Below are 23,963 nucleotides of genomic sequence, written 5' to 3'. Positions count from 1 at the left end.
ACACATTGCTTGTGTTTCCTAGAAAAGAGTCTGGAAGAGGCTACATACATCATTACAGTGATTCCCAAATCTAGCTGATCATTAGAATTACCTGGGAAGCTTTAGAAAAACATAAATGTAAATAATTTCAACCCAAATCAGAGAGGGAAAGGTCAAGGAATCTGAATTTTTGCAACATTCCTTCCTGAGATGATACTGAGCATACATCAGTCTACGAATATTTCTTTGTTCTAATGCCATGGAACTAGAGAGTTTTGCATACCTCATCCATTTTCACATTCCATTCCTGTCTCATAGTGTCTCATATGAAAGGCAGGTGCTTGCAGAGTGAGAAAATCGAGAACATGAGTCCTCAGTTCCTAAAATCACTAAATACATGGCAAGAACAGCTAGTTTAGTTCCTTTGTTACTTCCTAGTATAAAGTAGTATCCATGAAAATAAACAGGCACTGTTAATCTGATGGGATTTTATTTTAATTTGGCCTATATTATTTGGTTTAATTATAGAATTTTTCATTTTTAACGGGGGTCCCCTTTTATCAGAGCCTTTGCAAACTTAGATTTCTTTTACAAATTGTATTCTATCTATGTCAAAGACTGATTTTAGATATGCCAATATTTTATTGTTCTTGTCTACTGGTAACTCTGAGTTGTCATGGTGATAGGTCCTGATACCACATTTCTATAGACAATTAGCTGAAATAAATCTTTGCATCCAACACATTTATTGGAAAGGAAGATGCAAATGAGTGATGTTTTCTTGTTAAACCTGAACATAGTAAAATGTAGAAAAAAGACCACAGGAAAGCAACGTATTAATATTGCCTTTGCAAATAATGAGCTATGTCATTATGGTCTTTTCAGTAAGTTTCAGTTGTCCTTTGTTTTATCATCTGTAAAATAAGGAAGTTAAGCAAAATAATTTCAAAGTTCTTTTTTAGATCAAAAATTCTATAATCAGGGGCGCCTGGGTGGCGCAGTCGGTTAAGCGTCCGACTTCAGCCAGGTCACGATCTCGCGGTCCGTGAGTTCGAGCCCCGCGTCGGGCTCTGGGCTGATGGCTCAGAGCCTGGAGCCTGTTTCCGATTCTGTGTCTCCCTCTCTCTCTGCCCCTCCCCCGTTCATGCTCTGTCTCTCTCTGTCTCAAAAATAAATAAAAAACGTTAAAAAAAAATTAAAAAAAAAAATCTATAATCAACTCTTAAAAGTAGGAAGGATCTTCGCTACAAAAAAAACCCCAAAACATAATGATTGCCTTTATAAATAGGAGAATGTACACAAACTCATATACTAGAAAGCTAGTCTCATACCAAGAAGTAACAATGGTAGTCAAAGGTCAATATTAAAAGGATTGAAAAGTACCAAACAAGTAATGTTTAATTAAAAAAAAACACAAAAAAATCTATAAGCAGGTAGAATTGTTAATTAAAAATTGATATGTAATACTATAATTTTCAAGTTCCCAATACATTTAATTTTTCATAAGATGTATATGATGACATTATTGCATCTACCCTATAGTTAGTTATAACAATTAAAATTATTTGGGTTTTGTTTATGGTCACATACATAATGGGGGGAAAATTAAAAGTTGTGTTCATTGGACTTTTTTCCACTTTAGACAGCTTTATACAGGCATAAAATAATATCTGAAAACTCTTTTAGGGGATGAATGATATTTCTTGTTACTTTAGTACTTTATTCACTCTTTTCATAGTGTCATTAAATCCTTTCAAAGAAAGCTTTATTGTGATATATTCTATACAGCAGGCTAGAGTCAAGGGAATTGACAATGGAGGTGTGTTGGAGTGAAATTACTGATGCTAATCAGCAGTGATGATAAAGTCCAAAGTACAGACTCTAAAATAAGCCAGTCCCCAATTAATAATGGCCACTTTTGAGAAAGATGCTCTGGATAAGCCAACCTACTGATCACTTCAAACTGTCTCTTAGTTATTTGTTTCAAGCTCTTCCTGGAAAGCTTGGCAAAATACAACTAAAAAAATAAACCAGTAAGTTTTTCTTGTGCTGTCCTTCATAAAACACACTGCCTGATGTATAAATCAAGCTGTAGGAAAACAAAACTAAGCAAAAATATGGTCAGGGAGAATAAGGAGGAGTAGAAAAAAGGATTTACCTAATCTTAAAGTAAGATTTTCTTAAAGAAAGAACATTTCTGGTCCCTCAAATTTCTTTCACACACACACACGTAAACACACACACACACACACACATGCCACAAATCAATGCATGTATGGAACGATTTCTATTGCGATGGTATGTATTAGAGTATCTACATAATTTGCATAAAATATGAGACCTGAGCTATGAAATAAGATGTAAAATAACAGAAAAAATTATCCTTGCTGATGTCATACCATTGACAGATTACATATTTCACAGTGAGTAAAACCACCATTAAAAATGGACAAATTTTGAACATTTCCAAAATCATGTACAATTGGAGTGAAAGTCTGAAAGGGAGACTACCAGGTCTCTCTTTTCAGTTTCATTTTCTCACACTATTAGAGAGTAAGGAACGGGCAGTGATGTCTGTAAACAGCTGATGGCTGACCTCAAGTCTGGGGTAATCACTAACAGTGACAAGCTCCGCAAATCTCGGATGTGACTGCAAATCAAACACCGATCACCCCCTGTGCACAGGGCACAGAAGCCCAGTCACAAATCTCTGTAGTCATACTTATCACACAGTTATCACCATTAACAGCAGCATCTTGTAATATGAAGGACAGCAATAAATATCAGTGGGTGAGCATGAAAAACTATTCTTACATACAGCTATCCAAAGGGCTAGCTGACCATTAATTCCCTTAAAATTTAAAGCAAGAGACTTTTGCTGACTGGAAACAGATTATTTTACCCCATCCACGGGTTAACTTGGAAGCCATATAATCTTACCATTGTACTCCCTCATGTTAAATGTGTTCAAAGAAAAGGATCATTCCCAATTATCACAAGCTTTTGAAAAAATAAAATGGTTTTAAAAATCTGATCTACTCCCATTTAGGGAAGTTCTATAGAACTAAAAATGCCAAGTGAGCACAGTGTAAAAAAAATGAGAAAGGGTGAGAGGAATTTTATAAATTTAAATTTTAACAAAATTAACTTCTAATCTTTGAATTTGGTCAGAGATTTGAACAAATTAAGTAGAGCTCCCACATTTGCTTACAAAGATGGGAATTCCCCATGGAGAATACCCACTTTGAGTCTGTTCTGCATGCTGGGGCTGACACTCAGATGAGCAATAGGCATTACTGATTAGCATTACTTAATTTTTGATATTTTGTAGTAACTTGAAAGGCTAAGCCATTCCTGAATTTACTTAACGGCAATTTTAACATTAAAACCTGCCAACATGCTCTGCAAAACAAACTGTATTTTACAGTCAGCAGGTTTAGGAGTTAGTCTTCTCAACTTCTCAACAAAGATCCTCAATTATCTTTGTTGTATGAAATTACGATGTTTTCTAGGACCTTTTTTGGTGGAATCGTACAAATGCCCCTGGTAACTCCATTAACCATTTAATAGTTAATCTTTTGGAAAGAATCTTTTAAAATCCCACTCATATTTTCAAAATCTACCTATTTCAGTTATTAAAATAACTGCAACCCTCACACCTCTGGACAGATGTATTTTGTACCCCATTACTTAGTGCAGAAATCTTAGTTTCTGTGCCTTTCATAGAAATTGATACAATGGCAGGGGGTGGGTAGGATGCAAAGAATTGTGTTTCTGTAAAGTGTTAACTCAGTCTCTCAATTGAGCTTTCTTCATAGCTTCCATTTTCTCCTGTTTTTTTTTTTTTCATATATTTGATCATTAGCTTCTAGTACGTGTTGCCTTCCATTCTTTACCCATATTAAAACAAACTGACATCAAATAAATCTCCCAGACCTAAATTCAAAAATCCTTTCTATCCAAACACTTTTACATATTTAGTACCACCATATTGGATGTTAATGATGGGGGGGGGGGCACAGATTAATGAGAAACCTGGAAAACCTGTCTTCCTACGAACATACCCATTGAAGGCAAGTCAATTCTAAACCTTACCTGGCATTGACATTATAGGTGTGGTGATTTGACACAATACCCCAAGTGATCACTTTTCTGTCCACATTGCTGCTTTCTTCAAGATTTAAATATTAAATACAAAATCTTGGGCAAAAACTAGGCCGCTTATCCCAGCCTGAAAACATGCTTTCTTAAAGCGACAACATATATATGAAATATGCAGTATGAGAAAATAATCACACTAAGTCCTTTAAAAATAAAAATCAGCTGCTTGACCAACTACCTTCAGTTCATAGTGGGAGAAGCACCGAGGCCAGTGCCTACAGAGGAAGGCATGTGGTGGGCAAATCCAGATCCTGAGTTAGGGACACTGGGTGTTGCCTACAGAAAATCACTTTAAAATGAGGCTGGCTATGCAAAGGCTGAAGTAAGATCTCTTGCAGCTACATATACACTAAATCAGTGTAAGTTTTTAAAGTACTAAAAAATAAAAAAAAAAATCCAAAAAAGGCTAATTCTTCCTGAATGGGAGTTATAAAAATACTGAGCAAAATAAATCATTTCTCCCTTTGGGAAACTCAGCATGACATAGTTAAGCACAGAGCCAAAGCTGATAGAGTCTGTGTTTCCAATCAACTTTTTTTTTTTTTTATGAAACGCTATTGTAATTTATTATTTATACTCCTTATGTCTTAAGAAGTAGGTTCCAGTGTCACTTTGCCTGGATATACATAAAAGAAAGATGAGAGAACCTACTACACAGTGACCTTTATCTTAATACAATATTACCAGAATGCTGGAAATTTTAGAGTTTTCTAAAATAGTAGAGAGAAATCCATTTTCAAAGCTTGCATCAGTAAATGTTGAAAAAAATTCTTTATAAATAACATTATCCTTATCAGGTGACACATGTGGATCAATTTACATTTGAATATAGTAATCAGAAAAGATTAAGTAGGGACATACGTTTTGCAACTGTATAGAGTGAGACAGAGCAACTAAAAAACCCGGTGGTCATTGTAACACTGGCATGGAGATGGAATCCAAGATGAGCCTTGGTTAGGAAGGGGTAGTGAGGAGGAGGAAAAAGCAGGATGGAAATAGAACATGAACAATGTGTGTCATCTTTAGGGACCCAAAGAGCACTCTTTATCTGAATTTTGAGTGCTTCTTTAATTAGAATGAAGAGATCAACATGCAAACAAAAAGAAACTAAGCATTTTTAAGGGAACTTGAACTTTTTTATTCTGTGGGTTTAATTAAGATCTGACCTATTATGTCAATTCACCAAAAACGCACCGAATGGTCCACATGGTTGCTGGCGTTGGGAACAGAAGAAAACCCTGTCCCCTAGCCTCAAAGAGTTCACTGTCTAGTGGGAGAGACAGGTGGTTTAATATTCTATTATTGCAGTGTGATTGAGGCAGTAGAAGTGGTGATTGAGGCAGCCAAGCTGCCTGGGTGTGAATCCTAGTTCTACTTTATAGCTGTGTGATGTTGGACAAGATAGATACCTTACACTTTGGTGCTTCAGTTTTCTTATCTGTAAAACAGTGCTAATTAAATTTTAACCATCATAGTGTTATTATGAAATGAAATAAGTTGTAAGACACACAGAGGTATTGATAGTATCTGGCTATGATTTCTGTTCTTGTTTATAATGGTATGTGCAGCATGCTGTGGGAACATAGAGGAACGTTGTGAGACCCAGCCAGGGATGCAGCATGGAACAGTCAGAGAGGGTTTTCCAGTTGAGATGAGATTTAAATGGGGTTGTGAATTAGCCTAGTAGGACTTACACAGGGGTGTAAAGGTTAAAAGTATAAGACAGCACTGCAAGCACCCAAGGAAGAGAAATCACTGAGAGTTTGAGATACTTGAAGAAATCAATGAGTAGAATTGAGACTATATTAGGAATTTAGATTTTTATCTTAAAGACTTTCCTGAATGTTTTTATCCACATGCATGTTGCTCATCTCATTCTCTGTTTTCTGCAACAGCCCCACCTCCCTAGCCATTAATTTTTCTTCACCTCTATTCAGTTCTATACTTGGCTACAAGGTAATCTTACTTAAAAAACACTTTTAACTGGGTCATCTCTATGTACAACAACCTGCATTTACCCCTTGTTATTCTTTAGACTGAATCTAAATATTTTTGTCTGGTATTCAAGTTCCTCTTTCCTCTGTCCAAAAAACAAGTACAAATTTTCCTCTCTCTTATTGTAATAGCATTCTAGTAATTTCCAGCTTCCTGTTATTCCCATCTCCCACCTCTCTTTGCAGATTTCACACTAATCTCTGATCTAGTTCAAGCAGTTTCTTCTTTGGAACTTTAATCTATCTTGATCAATTTTAAATTACTTAAGAATAGGCTCAACTTTGACCATGCTGAAGAAAAAGAAAGTTTCTTTGACCAAACATCATATCATATTTATATGCTTCTGCCAGCATAGTGCCTTGGCGTTGAGCTTCAGGAACACATACTTTACTTTAAACTGATTTTCCCCTCCATTCTCTTTCCATATTGTTCATACCTTCCTTGTGAGTGGAGATTTTGCCTTATAGGTATCTTACTTTCCAATGTAAGTATGTCTACAGTATCTTGTATATCTAATAGCCTAATAAATGTTTGTTGGATGAATATATTATATGTAAAAATATCTCCTATTAAGCCTTCTTAATAACATGCCAAGATAATTATGTGAAAGTTCCATATATCTTTTGAAATTAGTTACTTGTCTCTTGCAAGCTAAATTGGAAGAGAATCAAGATGATATGATCGCTGATATTTACTTAGATATATATAGGTCACATAGATAAGTAGAACATTTATAAAAAGTATTGGATTTCTTTCAATGCAGTGACTTTTAAGGTTGAACTTTCATTGTAAAATGTGGGTGAAGACATAGAAGAACTGTGAACTTAGAGTAAATCCCTGGACATTAGAGTTTAGAAGGAAGAAAACAAGTATTTAGTCAATATCTGTTGTGTACCAATCATCATAAGGCTGCTAATTTTGCATAAATTATCTCTTTCACTCATTCTAATATATCTTCCCAAGAAAAGACGTTATTATCATGGCCATTTTATGGCCAATGCAGCTCAAAAACTTAAGGAGTCCTTTCAAAGACTTACATGATGATAAATTTGGGATTTGAATCCGAATCTATCTGAGTTCTGAGCCAAAGTTCTCTGAGAGGTTGTTAGAATGGCAGTATTGAGAAGTAAGTTAAATAACCTGATAGTTTTGGACAAGTAACAAACTTTCTTGGACTTAGTTTTTCATTCTTACGAACTTGCCCTAGATAACCACTAAAGCTCTTATAATTCTAAATCCTTGTGGAAAAGTGGCAACTGTTTTCTTTCATTCTTTTTTTTTTTTTTCATCACATTTAAAAATCTTAGGGCATAGAGAATCAGGTAGAAAAGTTGTGCACATCAGGGCTGTGTATTGACTATAGCAGGGACATATAATTAGAGTGAAGTAATTGTCAACTTTTTCTTTATATATCTCTTATTGTTTGACATGGCAAAATAGGTATTACATTTATAGTAAATTTAAAAGTCTAATAAATAGAGGGAAAACTGTAGCCTCTTTAGTGGTGAGTTGACTAAATTCAAATAATCAGTCAATATCTATCTTATTTATTAAATGTTGATGACAAAATTATATATATCTCAGAAACTTTATTCAATGTACTTTTTTTTGCTTGGGTTAGGCTATTCTACAATGCCTCCTTGCACTCTACTCTCAATAAGTATGCATGTGAGAAAAGAGTGATACAATTCTAGAACCATGTATAGAATCAAATCGTGTTGACTACTTGCATTTAGTTTAATTATTCTAAAAGCGTAATAGTTAATGTCAAGATGTATATTTTAGAGACCATAAAGCTGTTAATAAATGTACTATACTGTTAACTATTGTTTGTTATAAATAATGATTTTACTAGACTCTCAGTCTTTTACTTCTCAATATTGTACAACAAAGTATTGTCTGTGAAAGAGAAAAGTCTAGGATAACATTTATGTATAGGAAAGTTGAATGTAATCATTATTAAATTTCTTCTCATGCTATAAGGAATCTAGTTAAAGTACTGGGTATTCTTGGGTAAATTACAACTAGCTTGAACCCATAACCTGGAATGGACCGGATGCTATGAAATGTCAATACACAGAATACTCTGATCATGATCAGTTTAAACCTTTTATCCACATATTGACTTCTTCCAGAATTTGACTGTTGTAGAAAAGGAAGTTGGGTTAGTGCTAAAAACTGAACATTCTTCTCTCAGTCACACTAAAAAGTAGCTATATCTTCTTTTGCTTATAAGGTTCTGAGCACCTTTCACAGAACTTGGTTAGATGAAATGAAAGTCTTTCATATCAAGCCATCAGAATGACAGACACTCCAAGGCACAAACTGCCATTACATTTAAGGAGAACATTTTGATATATTAATTTATACCTTCAGGGTTCAGATCTGGCTTATAGGACATCCTAATTAAAACTAGCCATTTGAGAAAAGAGACTCAAAGTGAGATAAAAATGAATTCCAAATTACTTAAAAATATGACACAAGCATAAAATAAAGACTGTGAAATACTATGGAGGCTTGAAAAATGGTCTTTTTTTTACTACCTTTGACAGGGACTAAAATTCAGTTCTCTTTGGGGTCCTGCAAGCAAAAACTCTAATGAGCAGAGAACACAATGCGAATGGTACTCTACAACAAGTAGTCCTAATGCATGTTCGTAATATAAAGACCATAGCTCAGAAGTGCATCTCACTTGCACTTGCATTTCCACACACTAAATATAATTCTAGACTATAGTTAAATGGCTCCAAGAACAGGCAAATAGACCACACGCATATGCGCAAGCAACACACACGTGCGCGCGCACACACACACTCACACAACTTTACAAAATTTAAACATTAAACACATAGTATACAAACAAAATGATTTCCCTCAGAAAACATACTTTGTAATAATAGAGAAGAAGTGATTAAGGGCAAAAAATGCCATTAAGCATACTCCATACTTCTGTAGGAAGAGGTTATTATTGTGAAAACTTATATATTGATCAACAAACCACTTGGTTATTTGCGGACCACAGTGGTACTTAGGCTAACTGGAATCATATTGTAAATTAAAGGGAGATTTAAAAATAATTTCTTCCAACTTTAATGTAGTAATCTACTAAGTATGTGGTATGAAAAGTTAGTACTCAATAAATATGGAGGGTAACTCATACCTTAAATTCCTCCAAGATTTTGTAATTTTTCCCATGATATTCACAAAAGTTTTTCACTTCTTTGCACTCAGGACAGCATCCATTGTGTTCCACTTTAGTACACTTTGGGTGAATTTTAGGGCATTCTGGCTGATCACAAACAGGTCCATCCAGAGCACAGACACATGGACAGTTGGAATGCCCTGGGAAAAATCGTTCTCCCAACTTGTATACAAAGCCGCTGTCATCCACACACCCTTTCCCTCGATAGTCATCAAAGATCAGATTGTCATTACTGGAGGTCTGGTCACCTTCATCAGCAGGATAGTCTTCATGACTGATGGCAGCAGAAGTGACTAATCCAAGGATGACCAACAGAAGTATGCAAGCTTCATGAATATGAAGAGCCATCCCCCTCCTCAAAGGCTTCTGGATGTGCTCCTAATATTAAATATACTCAGCTCCTTCCATGGGAATACAAGAGGGGTAGGCTGAAAATAAATATTTGAAAAGAATAATTTGACAAATATAGAGAGAATATGGATTTATGTAAGTCCATGTTCTTAACCTTTTTATTTGGAATCTATCTGAAAGATACTAAGACCTCAAATAGACTGAGTTCATGCAACTATCTACACTTTATTATAAAGTTTGGTGAGTTTATTCTTGGCAATATAAGCATTAAAATTTGTCCATCATTTCACGTAGGAACCTTAGGCTTTAATTTGCCTTCTTAATTTCAAAGATCTGGCTATGTTTAAATTGTAAGAAGTGGTTTACTGAGCCTCAAAAGGTGATTACAAGTAGTTAAAAATGGCTCAAGAATGTCTTAATTCACATTCTCTATTATTCTTTGAAATGGATTAGTCAGTGATAGAATATATGCTACAATTATCTGTATAAAAACTAAGAGATTAGTGAGAAAACTTCTACTTCTAAAAGAAAGGGAAGAGACCAATAGTTGAATACAAATTACAATTGAGATGAGCTAGTATAAAGGCCTTCCTACTTGACACCCATAATTGGAGAACAACAATGATCTCAAATGGGATATTCATTTCAGAGAACATAAATCTGGATTTTAAAACATAGCTTAGAAGAAAAAATAGTGCAACTATTCCATAGTGAATAAGGGAAAGAAAAATGTAAATAGTAAATAGTACACTACAACTCCATGTATTGAAAAGGATTTGCTAAAGATAAATGTATTTGTATTGTCCACAATTTTATTTTACTCAGGAAGTAAGCTCCTAGTGGGCAGGAATGATGTACTTATGATTTTTTTTTTAACAGGAATTTGAGTCTATTATTCATGGAATACTACTTGAATTAATTACTTCAATATAAAATATATACCATTCACATAGTCTTGAAAATATACCCCTCTTTTGATATCTCAAACATATTTGATTTAGGCAATTTGCACAAAAATGCCAATATAAAACTGTTCATTGAAATTCCTTAAAATAATAATGAGTTGTTGCCATTCACAGAAAGTATAACTAATTAATTTAGTGACATTGACTCATGTAAACTTCACTTAGTGCTTGGTGTGCAGTGTTGGTAATGGGCTCCTATTTAAATGTTTAGAGTGACTAACTCATACAAAGGCTCTGGGGAAACTGTGACTTTAAAGAGTAATAAATTTAATAAAGTGTTGTTAGATAGTTCACTTGTCTATTTAAATTCTATTGGCTTTATGCCAATATTGCTAATATTGTATATAGGACATTTTCAGATCATTTATAAATGTTGTTTGTTCGTATACTTTCAGATTGTAAGGAGTAATGATCAATCATCTCTTTTCAGTATGACCTATACAGATGATAATTTAAAAACAACATAAAGATAGCATTGGGACACTTCAGCATCTATTATATTTGCATTTTAAGTAATATATGCAAATTATAGAAATAGTAAAATGGAAGGTAGTATATTTATGCCCTCCTTTAAGAGAAAGCTGCTTTCTGATATTAGGATTCCTTTTGGGTAGGTAATGATAAAGGAGATAGATTTATTTTAAAATATGTCAAAAATAATGAGTCATGACAGAACAAAAAAAAATGCAAACCTATAATTCTACTTGAGAAGCTGGAAGCTCCCTTTGACAAAGCATTTTTTCCTTTAAATTACTACAGAGACCACAAACATAACAGAAGCTTCTGAAAAAAGCATAAATATATTTTACTGATTAAGGCATGCATTTATACATCTCTCACATATTTATAAAGTTATCTTGGAAGAAAAGGAAGCTATTGTGCTTCCTTGTAGTATTCCAGTAGTGTCTGTCAATACATGCAAGATAAGCCATATAAAATACACATATCATTCTGCTTCAAAAGGACATAGAAAGAAATTGATCTCTTTGCAAGCTACAGGTAGGCATTAATGTATTGTGTTATGGTAAATGTAAACTTAAAGGTAAAAATAGGGGTATAATGGCTACTTTATATAAACCTTAAACGTGCTTTTATTATATGAAATACATTTTTAAATCTGCATGTAGAAAACAAGGTTTTCTTTTTAATATAACAAAGTTCCTAGGGTATTAAACATTCCCTTTTCATAATAGAGCTGCTTTAGTGCAGTTAAAAACACTATTTAAGGGAAGAAATATTAGAGAAATCAAATAAAATGTTTATCTGAAGATTTTTAATAAGTAAGCAAACACTGCTAAACTGAGGATCACTTTCCAGCTAAACTTTCCCCCCTCCCCATATTGCTACATATGATTTTAAATGACTGCATCTATTTCTTTGAGAAAACAAACATAACTCATGTCATAAGATACACTTACCTAATCACTCTGGAGGTTAATGGTGGTGGTGGGAGTCATAGACCAACATGAACTAAAAGATCAGGTATGTTTTAGGAAAGCAGTTCCTCTTTAGTTATCCAAAGAATACATTTTCAGGCATGAATTAAAGGTAATCCATTCTCTCTACCTCCCATTTCAAAACACAGTCAAGAAGCAGTCTCCCGCCCTTCCAGAGAGAAACACAGCAGACACACATAAGAAAGATGCTTTGGACCTGTCTTCAGAATTCAAAGCAAGAAGCAATGCTGGTCCCGTAGAAATCCAGACCCCAGTAGCAGAATCATGTTGAACTTATATTTAGCATTTTCTCAGATCCTTCTATGAAATTTACCGGCTGATTACACCTCCTCCACACATGAGTTCACTTACACAGTGTTTGGTACGGCAGTAGAGGTGATTTGGCTAGGCTCTGAGGATCACAAACAGCAATAGCATGCTGTAGCTTAAAGCCCACTCCGCTGGCAGTACCATCAGCATCATCCACAATATGTTTCTTGAATCCCCTCTTACACACCAGAAAATACTAACTGTGGACGTGAAAGAAAGGAGCAACTTTAGCTGGGTTTCTGCATCACTGAGAGCAGTTTGCAGACTGCTGATTTGGAGCTCATTCGCCGGCAGCCGGGAATTCCTCAGCACCACGGACAGCGCCAACAACTGGCTTCAGAGCCCAGCACGGTCGAAATCCGGAGCTGCTGCTTTAGACCAGGCTAGAGTGTTCTCTAAAGCAGTCCCACTTTATACAGCTGATGCATGCATTAGGAGAGGGAAAGCCCTTTTACATACGAGATACTTATTGGTATTGAAATTACAATAAAAACACAAACATTGTAATTATACCTAATGCATTCTTAGATGGGCTGCAGAGATGAAAGTTCCGGAAAAGCGTTGAATTTAGATTTAAGCCATCTGCAGTCTTGATTATTATTAATAGATAAGGCATAATCATTGTCAAAGAATCTGTGAAAACATATGCTCCCCGATTCTATTTGACCCTTTGGTTGCAGAAGGACTTTGCGTATGCTACATGATTAAACTTCAGGTCTTCCTGCAGCTTGGATTTGATTTAAAAAAAAAAAAAAAAAAGTAGCCCTGTTCTGCAGTTTGTTCTCTAACATTCAAAATCAATCTCCTGTAATTCATCTAGTCTGTCATTAGGCGTCATTGTAAAGCTGTTTCTTTCAAACCCCTAGCAAAGATGCTCTGTCTCTAAATTCTTATCAAAATGGGAAAGAAAAAGAGACCCAGACACAAATAAATGAGCAAAAGTTCTTTTTTTATTGGTAACAGTACGAGCACTAAAATACATGTCCAAAGCATGTTTGCAGGCAAATTGTAAATGTTACCTGCTTGCATATTTAACCAGATATTTCCTGATCTGGTACTACGCAAGGTATTTTCAAGCCTTAAAGGGAATGCCCTCTGTAGTGGGATATGCTGACCATCAAGACCACGTTCGAACGGTGCCGTCAGAACCTCCGGAAAACAAATACTCGCCGTCATGAGAAAACACGACTGTGTGAGCCTCACTCTCGTGGCCCATCAATTTGTGAATCTGCCCTGATTTAAGATCCAGCAAATGGATAACCCCATTGCCACTCGCCTGAGCTAAAACTCGACCTGAGAGAGAAAGAGAGAATATCAAAGTTTAATTTCAAGCAGTCATAGTTTATAAGCAATGGAAACAGTTTTAGTTGTAATTCAACACTCATGTTAGATGTCAGTCATTAAATATGAGCTCTCATCTGTGTAGGAAATAATTCCAGTCAAAATGAAGACATGCCAATGGTTAGATTATAAAAAGTTTAAAATAAGGAAGTAAAACATAATGCTCTACCTCCTTTATATGCAGAGGTCATCAAATGCCCTGCTACTCTCTTTATATTGGGAATTAGTAAAGAATTTTGAGAAGATGAGGATGAAATCAACTGAGCAATGCAGGTTTATTTTTCAAGTCAATTATTTGTGAAAAAATGTCCAAAAGCATAGGTTCAACATCTATGTCCCTATATAATGGATAATTTACATTTTCAACTTTGCATTATACTTTAACTTGTTATAATTATGCTAAATCTTTACTTAATTATAATATACATTTATGCTTTAAAAATTATGACACTTATGAACTTTCTTTTGGAGTTGGAGTGAAAATAGATACTCTCATTTAAAGGATGACTTAGGGTTTTTTACTCTAATTTAACATTCAAAATTATGTTAAACTAAATTTATATTGCATAAGAGCTAAATATAGCACAGAGTATTCTCATAATTTTTATACTGTATAATTTTTAGTGAATAATTTCCTTCAAGTGAAAAACATATCAGCAATCCAAACCTAATACTTTTATTAAAGTAGTAGCAAACTATCAGGAAGTTTAGAGGTAAGTAAAAATAATAGAATAAGTTTATATAAAGTCAGTATGTGGGGTAGATAAGTATAATATTAGTACTATCTGTGGGATTATCTAATCATACTTAGAAGGCATATTATTATTCCAGTAATAACATTTAAAATTAATTAAACTCTCAACATGTTAGATACTAGATTTAGTACCTAGTATATGAATAACTTCATATAATTCTTACAAGAATCTAATGATGAAGAAAATATTAACTTCATTATATGATGAACAAAGAGAGGTTTGGAAAGGCAAAGTGACTTGCTCAAGAGAACACGGTACGTATGGAGAGAGCTATCATTTAATCACTTTGAATCCATAGCCTGGGATTTTAGTCATTGTGTTTTCCACATCCAGCATAGTATTATTATCAATGATGCCTTCTTGACAGATTGTAAGTAGGTGATATATTGTGAAAATAAAATTTTTGTTTCCCAGTAAAAATTTTTTAATGATATTGTTGTAAAAGTCGCAGTAAAATATTTAATCACAAATTATATTCCAAATTGTCATGATTATTTCAAAAACAGAGAAAAGTTATAAAAGTAAAGCTAACCATGATAAATATGGCCTATTTGCAAACCTTTATAACTACTGGGCTACTTCATCTAGAACAAAGCCTGACACAGCAAAGAGCCTTAGGATGGATTAGAGTGTCCAAAGAAGCAGATGCGAATATTTATTATAAACCCTCTTCTACAAGTCTTTGCTGACAGAGGCATTACATATGGATTCCACTTCTAGCCTCATTCTATAGACAATTGCTATTTGTGACTTTACTATTTTTCTTGTAGTCTTCATATAACAGCTAGGAAGGGGACAAATATTATTTTCTATTTTTGAAACCAAACAGAACCAAAGTCCATAAAGAGAAAGGAAAAGATTTAGCTTTAAACAGTTATCTTTTGTTGAAGTCAAATCTTTAACAATCATAATTAGAAACAGTTATGAATGTTCTTGGTAACTTCTGAAAGTTCAATAGAACAGAGAAAATAATACAAGAACCTAATGATAGGGTTATATAATTCAGCAGCACCATGCCGCAGGTTTTTCAAAATTTCATCTCTGATAGAACAGATTTTAGTCAGCAAGTTAATGGTGAGATTTTCAGGTTTACTTGAACTCATTTTCAGACGATTGCAAGATTGTGATTATATATATAAAATAACTCATTCCTAAAATGTGTGTAAATTTATAATCATGTTCAACTTCAAAGTATATACATTAGGGTCACCTGGTTGGCTCAGTCAGTCAAGCATCAGACTCAATTTCCACTTAGGTCATGATCTCACAGTTTGTGAGTTCAAGCCCCACATGGGACCCTGGGCTGGCTGTGTGGAGTCTGCTTGGGATTCTCTCTCTTTCTCCCTCTCTTTCTTCCCCTCTCCCGCTCATGCTGTCTCTGTCTCTCTGAAAATAAATAAACTTAAAAAATTAAAAAAAAAGTGTATGAGTTATTACATGGCATACAATGTCTCACCTAAAATTAGCTTTACTGGGAATTGAAATGCTGAACTCTTTCTAGGCTAGAAGATTTTCCAAATTACTTATCAGAATGTGTCAGTTACTACACTAGTATCTAGTTGGTGTGAGAGAGAGATGGCACTCTCAAAAACAAAACAAAACAAAAAACCAAATCACAGTATGATTATTGATAGCATCTCTAGAAAATGGAGTATTTACAGACATGTGCATAAGTATCTTTCTAAATATCTTGGTGATTGGCAATGAAAAATAAATCATGATATAAATCATTTGTCTTTTTTTTTCAATGTCACAGTCTTAATGACAAATTTAGGAAGATTTATCCACAGCAAAACTTAATCAATGGAATAAAAATATGGTAGAAATAAAATTTTTAGCAGTATGATGACAATTTATGAAAATTTGTACTAATGCTTATATTAAAGCTAATATGCCTCCTTAAAAATGTGAAATAACAAAAAATTATAAATTATATATTTATACTTTAAATATTTGATTAAAATGTTATAACAAAATTTAACCAAAACAATTGTCATGTAACTTGTAATTCCTGAATAGACTATTTTAAATGTCATTTAGCATAGTATTTTAATAATAATTATACCAAGTTGTGAATGCACATATCCCATAAATATCACATAGATTTAAAGTATCTAATTTAAAAACATAGAGTAGTTAACCAACACTGATTTAAAAATAGAAATAACCAAGTTGATTCATAAATGTATTTTAAAATAAAATATAAAGATTTGAACATCTATTATATAAAAAATGACTTGCTTTGTTTCTTTTGTTAACATTTTAGTTTTTAGGATGACCAAACTTTTCACAGAATAGAAACAAAATAAGCAGGTGGAGAAGATTGACATAATTTTGTAACTGCTATTCTTTCATATAAATAACTTAGTATATATCAACAGTGAGTGCTTATTACTATCTCTTCATTCACACATCTCTGAAAAACTTAATCTGTATTTTTATTTACCAAGACTTCAGAATACTTTCTTATTGATTGAATCAGCATCTTCTTTGATGACCGATGAGGTTTGAATGAGGATTACGTGTGTGGGTATCCATTTTACTCTATTGGATGAATTTTCCAATTTCTTTTGGCTTAGAAGATAAGCAGTAAATTTTACCTACCCAAACTATTGCTTTGCTATTAAATGAGACAGCCAACCTTTGAAAATTAGTAGGTCTCTGAAATTTTAGTTCTAAAATTTTTTTAAGCTTTATTTATTTTTGAAAGAGAGAGTGAGAGAGCGAGCATGAGTGGGGGAGGAGCAGAGAGAGGGAGACACAGAATCCGAAGCAGGCTCCAGGCTCTGAGCTGTCAGCACAGAGCAGGACGTGGGGCTCGAACTCACAGACCTCGAGATCATGACCTGAGCCAAAGTCAGATGCTTAACCGACTGAGCCACCCAGGCATCCCTGAAATTTAGTTCTAAATGAATATATAAATTTGCTGATGGCATGGCTTCTTTATGCTTTGTTTAAAAGGTAAATTTTTGAAAAATATGTCTAATAGTGTCTTACACAAAGCCATCTCAATTGGATTTGGTGTAAAAACTTGAATATTTGAATGCACCTACTTATTTAAGCTACATTAGCAATAGAATCTCTTAAAGAAGTTTATAGAATGAATTAGCTCATGAAAATCCAGTGGTAAATTTTTTTCTGGGTATATGCAATAACTTTGGATAAACCAACAAATTGGAAAGTCTTAATCCCATGCTAATAGAATGTGCAAATGAAATATTGGCACTTTTTCAAAGTGAAAAGTTTTTAATTCATTTTAGATACATATATGTGTGAAAACTCAATTTGATTTTAAGAATCTACACCTAGAAGAGCCAAGAGTTATTTTAAACTTTTTAACACTTGCCTGCTAACCAAGGCAAATTCTTACGATTACAATATATTTTTTAATATATATATTTTTAATTTTGTAAATGTTTATTTATTTTTGAAAGAGAGAGAGAGACAGAGTATAGCAAGGGAGGGGCAGACAGAAAGGGAGACACAGAATCTGAAGCAGGCTCCAGGTTGCAAGTTGTCAGCACAGAGCCTGACGTGGGATTTGAACCCACGATCTGGGAGATCATGACCTGAACCAAAGTTGGACGCCCAACTGACTGAGCCACCCAGGCACCCCAAAAGATTTTATTTTTAAGTAATCTCTACACCTAACGTGGAGATCAAATTCACAACCCAGAGATCAAGCCAGGCGTCTGAAGGTTATAATATTTTGACACCAATTGTGAAACTTGACACATTGAGTACTTAATCCCTGCTTGTTGCATAGGAGTTAAGATGTGATAAGACTCTTATGACATTTTTTTAAGTACAAAGGATATGAGTACGTTTCTTTGTCTTTCGGGTTTATCAGAATGACATGAAACAATAGCTATCATTTATTGGGTATCTAGAGCACCACATGTTACCTCACATGTTCTGCATTTAACCCTCAGGGGTAGAGATAGATTCTCCCTTTTTAGCTAATGGAGAATGGGACTCAGAAAAGGTAAATCTGGAACTTTAGTCAAAATCTTTATTATTCAAAAAGTCTTGCTTCATTTCTTGCCTTGGTGTTTCTTCTACAAATTAAGATTCAGGTAAGTATGACACTTTGGGGCTTTTCTATGAATGCCACTGAATTTCATAAGTAAATAGGCGCTTAAGTTTAATGCTCATGTTAATCTCATAAGTCTTTTATTCAGTGTTGATTTTACTACTTTATGGGACTCTAAAACTAAAACATCCATATTCTTGAGGGAGATATATGTATCTCCATTAATTCTTAAATATATAACCTTATAATGCATATATCATACATATTAAAAATCATACCCAACTGATAAAGATATTCATGTTAAATCCCTTCTCATATTTCTGTCAAAATTATCTTTTTAGTTCTTCCATTTCTGTTTTGGTACTATATTCTGTTTTTCAGACATCAAACTACAGTGACATTCATTTCTCAACTTTCTCCCTCTCCAACCTCAGCCCAAGTTCTATCCATTCATTTTTACTAACTTTCTACAGTTTGCTAATTTGCAGCTGTTACATTCACAGAATGACAAGTCCTTGTTTTTATTTGTCACCGCCATTGAAATGGTACACCAAATGATCATTTTTATTATCATTTCTTTACTTTAAAATCTACATATATTAACTCCTAAGGTGTTTCTTCAGTAATGTCCCTCCTATTTTAAAACACCATAAATTTTAATAGAACAACACCAAAAGCAGCAGCAGCAACAAAGAGATTCCTTACAACTCTGACATGCTCAGGTTTTGTTTTATTTATTTATTTAAATTTTTTTAAAAAATATTTATTTTGTTTTTGAGAGAGAATGCACAGAAGTGAGAGAGGAAGAGAAAGAGAGAGAGACAGAGTTTCCCAAGTGGGCTCCACACTGACAGCAGTGAGCCTGATGTGAGGCTCAGACTCACAAATTGCAAGATCATGACTTGAGCTGACACCACCCAGGTGCCCCTTTCAGGCTTTTACATTCAAACATCTCTTTTTGCAAATGAACAGCTAAGATGAATGACTTCCCCAAGGCAAGAAAAAGTATTTATGGCAGTGGAAGAACCTGGTTGAAATCAGATCTTTGACTCCCAAGTCTGTGCTCTTTTTACTATTGCCTTCTGACACTGAATAATGTTCTAGTATCTTAGCATGACTTTTAAGACCTCTATACTCCAAATTGGCATTTATTTAATCAAATACACTTTTACATGAACCCTATATTCTCCATCAAATGATTTGCCACCATTTCTTGCATTTATTTTTCACCTCCCCATCTTTGGATTATTGCTTCTGTTATTCCCTCTGGGGAAATACTTTTCTTAGCTATTTCCATGGTCCCCAACCATAGCTTCATAATAAAAGTGAACCCATTTGTTAAGTCCCAGTTCAAAATGACTTTCTTCTTCTTGTTGATATAAGACATCTCTAGTGGAGATCTTCCTTTTCTGAACATTCATTTCATTTTATTCATGCCATTCATATGTAATAAGATGCCACAATAAATATATGTTAGCTGTGTATTTGTCTTACCTTCTTAACTTTGTAATTACTTGGGAACAGGGACATGCCATATTTTTGCATTCCCCTCCCAGCTGAGGGGAATGAGTACAACATAGGCTGTTGTACTCAATCCTCAGTATTAGTAGTAACATTTTTCACAATTAAATATTTTAGTCTTTGTTATCTGACAAGCACTGTTCTAAGTCCTTTATACATGTTATCTCATTTTATCCTTACAACCCTATGGGGTAGATACATACCAGCACATTCCACTATAGCATATGTGACTCACATGCAGCTATTGAGCACTTGAAATACTTAAGCACTTGCAGCATACTGAAATATGCAGTAATTGTAAAATGTTCAGATTTCAGACTTTAGGAACAAAATGCAAAATATTTTATTTTGTTTTGATTACATGTGATAAAATATATTATAAAATTAATTTCACCTATCTTTTAAAAGCATGGCTACTAAAAATTTTTAATTATGTATGTGGTTCATATTATATTTCTATTGGACAGTGCTAGCACATATCCTACTTCATACAAGAAGAAAATGAGGCTTAGAGAGATGAAAGTGACTTCTACAAGGCCACACAGCTTGTAAGTAGTGGAGTCTGGACTTGAGGGCTATATGACTCCAAAGCTCATGCTCTCATCATTTACATCATACCCTAATACCTCGGATGAATTTTTATTGATTGGCTCAATATTGTCTCTCCTACTGTGATTAAGCTTCCTTTACTAAAATGCAATATGAGTCAGAGTAAACATCTCTTGGGTGTGTAGCTCCAGTTTCCAGCTAAATATGTGCTTGCTCCTAGGAATACTTTAAAGTTAATTTCTATTTAAGTAAAAGAAATATTTCAAAATTTCATTTCTGTGGTTACCCTAATGGCACTTATTGACTCCAAGAATCTTACTGTACAATTAGCTTCCTGGGAATAAGGGTGGGGGTGCTTAGAAAAGCAGCTTTTAGGGGCGCCTGGGTGGCGCAGTCGGTTAAGCGTCCGACTTCAGCCAGGTCACGATCTCGCGGTCCGTGAGTTCGAGCCCCGCGTCAGGCTCTGGGCTGATGGCTCAGAGCCTGGAGCCTGTTTCCGATTCTGTGTCTCCCTCTCTCTCTGCCCCTCCCCCATTCATGCTCTGTCTCTCTCTGTCCCAAAAATAAATAAACGTTGAAAAAAAAAATTAAAAAAAAAAAAAAAAAGAAAAGCAGCTTTTATTCTTGTAGCACTCAGAGTCCATCCATGTACCCGACATTCAACAGTGCCTTAGTGAGCAAATATCAAAACAAACACAAAAAAATACCTCCACAACTTCAGATAAGTGTTTTATATGTGTTTTGTATTTTATATGTTATAAAAATTTATCATGTCATTTTTGCTCTAGAGGAAAAAAAAAAACAAGAATATAGTTTCTTTCTGATGCTTATTTGACTAACATTGTCTCAGAGTCTCCTAAACAGTATTTTTGAATATAGTTAATATATTTTTCCCAATTCCTTACACAGGTTATTCATGGAATGAGAAAGTTCTTGTTTTGTTGAAAGATGTCAACTTAATTTCTTACACCTGAAGGATATCTTCAGAATTACAGACAAAGTTAAGTTGTTAGATTGATAAAATTATCTAAGGTATCTGAGTTATGGGGAACTCAGTTGTCAATATGACAATTCATATTCCCTGAAATTGCAAATAAAAATTGAGATGCATAAAACATTTTTTTAAGAATTCTCATAAATATACAGCATTATATTAGTTTCAGGTATACAATACAGCGATTTAACAATTCTATACATTACTCAGTGCTCATCATGAGAGCACTCTTAATCCCCCCTTCACTGATTTCACCCATCCTCCCACCCACCTCCCTTCTGATAACCATCAGAATGTTCTCTACACCATTGTTCTCTATGATTAAAAGTCTGTTTTTTGCTTTGTTTCCCTTTTTCTTTGTTCATTTGTTTTTTCTTAAATTCCACATATGGATGAAATCATATGGTGTTTGTCTTTCTCTAATTGACTTATTCTGCTTAGCATTTTACCTTCTAGATCCATTCATGTTGTTGCAAATAGCAAGATTTCATTCTTTTTAATGGTTGAATAATAATCCATCCTGTGCATGCATGTGTGTGTGTGTACTTTATCCATTCATCTATATTTATACATTCATCTATTTTTTTCTTTATGCATTCATCTATTGATGGACACTTGGGCTGCTTCCATAATTTGGCTGTTGTAAATAATGCTGTAATAATGTAAATAATGCAAAAAACATAGGGGCATGTGTATCTTTTCAAATTAGTATATCTGTATTATTTGAGTAATACCCAGTAGTGGAATTACAAGATCATATGCTGGTTCTATTTTTAATTTTTTGAGGAAACTCCACACTGTTTCCCACAGTGGCTGCACTAGTTTATACTCCCACCAACAGTGCATAAAGATTCCTTTTTCTCCACACCTTTGTGAATACTTGTTGTTTCTTGTGTTTTTGATTTGAGCCATTCTGGCAGGTGTGAATTGATATCCCATTCTGTTTTTGATTTGCATTTCTCTGATGATTAGTAACGTTGAATGGTGTTTCATGTGTCTGTTGGCCATCTGTATCTTTGGAGAAATGTCTGTTAATGTCTCCTGTCCATTTTTAATTGGATTTTATTTTATTTTTTGGTGTGTTATATAAGTAAGTTCTTTATATATTTTGGCTACTAACCCTTTATCAGATATGTCATTTGTAACTATCTTCTCCCATTCAGCATGTTGCTTTTTAGTTTTGTTGATTATTTCCTTTTCTGTGCAGAAACTCTTTATGTAGTCCCAATAATTTATTTTTGCTTTTGTTTCCCTTACCTCAGGAGACATATTTAGAAGGATGTTGCTATGACCAACATCAGAGAACTTACTGCCTATGCTCTCTTTTAGAATTTTCATGGTTTTGGGTCTCACATTTAGGTCTTTAATCCATTTTGAGTTCATTTTTGTGTATGGTGTTAAGAAAGTGGTCCAGTTTTATTCTTTTGTATGTAGCTGTCTAGTTTTTCCAACACCATTTGTTGAAGTGACTGTCTTTTTTCCACTCCATATTCTTGCCTCTTTTGTTGAAGATTAATTGACCATATATTCACAAGTTTATTTCTGGACTCTCTATTCTGTCCCATTGATCTATGTGTCTGTTTTTGTGCCAGTACTGTTCTGGTTACTACAGCTTTGTATACTATAAAATATATTGAAATCTAGGATTGTGATACTTCCATCTTCATTATTATTTTTAATATTTTAATTTTTAAATGTTTATTATTTAGGGGGGGAAGGGAGAGAGAGAGAGACTGAGTATGAGCAGGGAGGGGCAGAGAGAAAGGGAGACACAGAATCAGAATCCAGAGCAGGCTCCAGACTCCGAGCTGTTAATACAGAACCTGACATGGGACTCGAACTCATGGACTGCGAGATCATGACCTGAGCTGAAGTCAGATGCTGAGCCAACTGAGCCACCCAGGAGCTCCTGTTCTTCCTTTCAAGATTGTTTTGGCAATCTTTGGGGTCTTTTGTGGTTCCATGCAAATTTTAAGATTGTTCCAGTTCTGTCAAAAATGCTATTGGTATTTTGATAGGGATTGGATTAAATCTGTAGATTGCTTTGGGTAATATGAGCATTTTAACAATATTTGTTCTTCCAACCCAGGAGCCTGGAATATCTTTCCATTTCTTTGTGTCATTTTCAATTTCTTTCATCAGCATTTCATAGTTTTCAGAGTACAGATCTTTTACCTCTTGGTTAAGTTTATTCCTAGGTTTTTTTTTTTAATTTTTATTTTTGGTGCAATTGTAAATGGGATTCTTAATTTCTCTTTTTGTTGCTTCATTATTAGTGTATAGAAATGCAAGAAATTTCTGTATATTGATTTTATATTCTGCCACCTTACTGAATTCATTTATCAGTTCTA

The 23,963-nt window shown here is 34.2% G+C and overlaps 2 protein-coding genes across 4 annotated transcripts in view; both read right to left on the bottom strand.

The window, feature by feature from the left end:
- The window catches only part of VWC2L (von Willebrand factor C domain containing 2 like), a 162,654-nt gene extending 149,861 nt beyond the window's left edge, over positions 1 to 12,793 (bottom strand). The window contains exons 1-2 of the mRNA XM_045481135.1: positions 12,072 to 12,793; positions 9,296 to 9,765 (exon numbers count right to left, since the gene is read on the bottom strand). Coding sequence (XP_045337091.1) covers positions 9,296 to 9,685 — 390 coding nt within the window. The 5' untranslated portion in view covers positions 9,686 to 9,765; positions 12,072 to 12,793. The remainder of the gene's footprint in view (positions 1 to 9,295; positions 9,766 to 12,071) is intronic.
- A 554-nt stretch (positions 12,794 to 13,347) lies between these two features.
- The window catches only part of SPAG16 (sperm associated antigen 16), a 995,967-nt gene continuing 985,351 nt past the window's right edge, over positions 13,348 to 23,963 (bottom strand). For all 3 annotated transcript variants that reach the window (XM_045481131.1, XM_045481130.1, XM_045481132.1), the window contains one exon: positions 13,348 to 13,712. In XM_045481131.1, coding sequence (XP_045337087.1) covers positions 13,537 to 13,712 — 176 coding nt within the window. In that variant the 3' untranslated portion in view covers positions 13,348 to 13,536. The remainder of the gene's footprint in view (positions 13,713 to 23,963) is intronic.

Source organism: Leopardus geoffroyi, chromosome C1, assembly GCF_018350155.1.
Source record: "Leopardus geoffroyi isolate Oge1 chromosome C1, O.geoffroyi_Oge1_pat1.0, whole genome shotgun sequence".
Classification (NCBI taxonomy): domain Eukaryota; kingdom Metazoa; phylum Chordata; class Mammalia; order Carnivora; family Felidae; genus Leopardus; species Leopardus geoffroyi.
The sequence above is the reverse complement of the archived record's forward strand: the minus strand, read 5'-3'. Positions and strand labels throughout refer to the sequence as shown.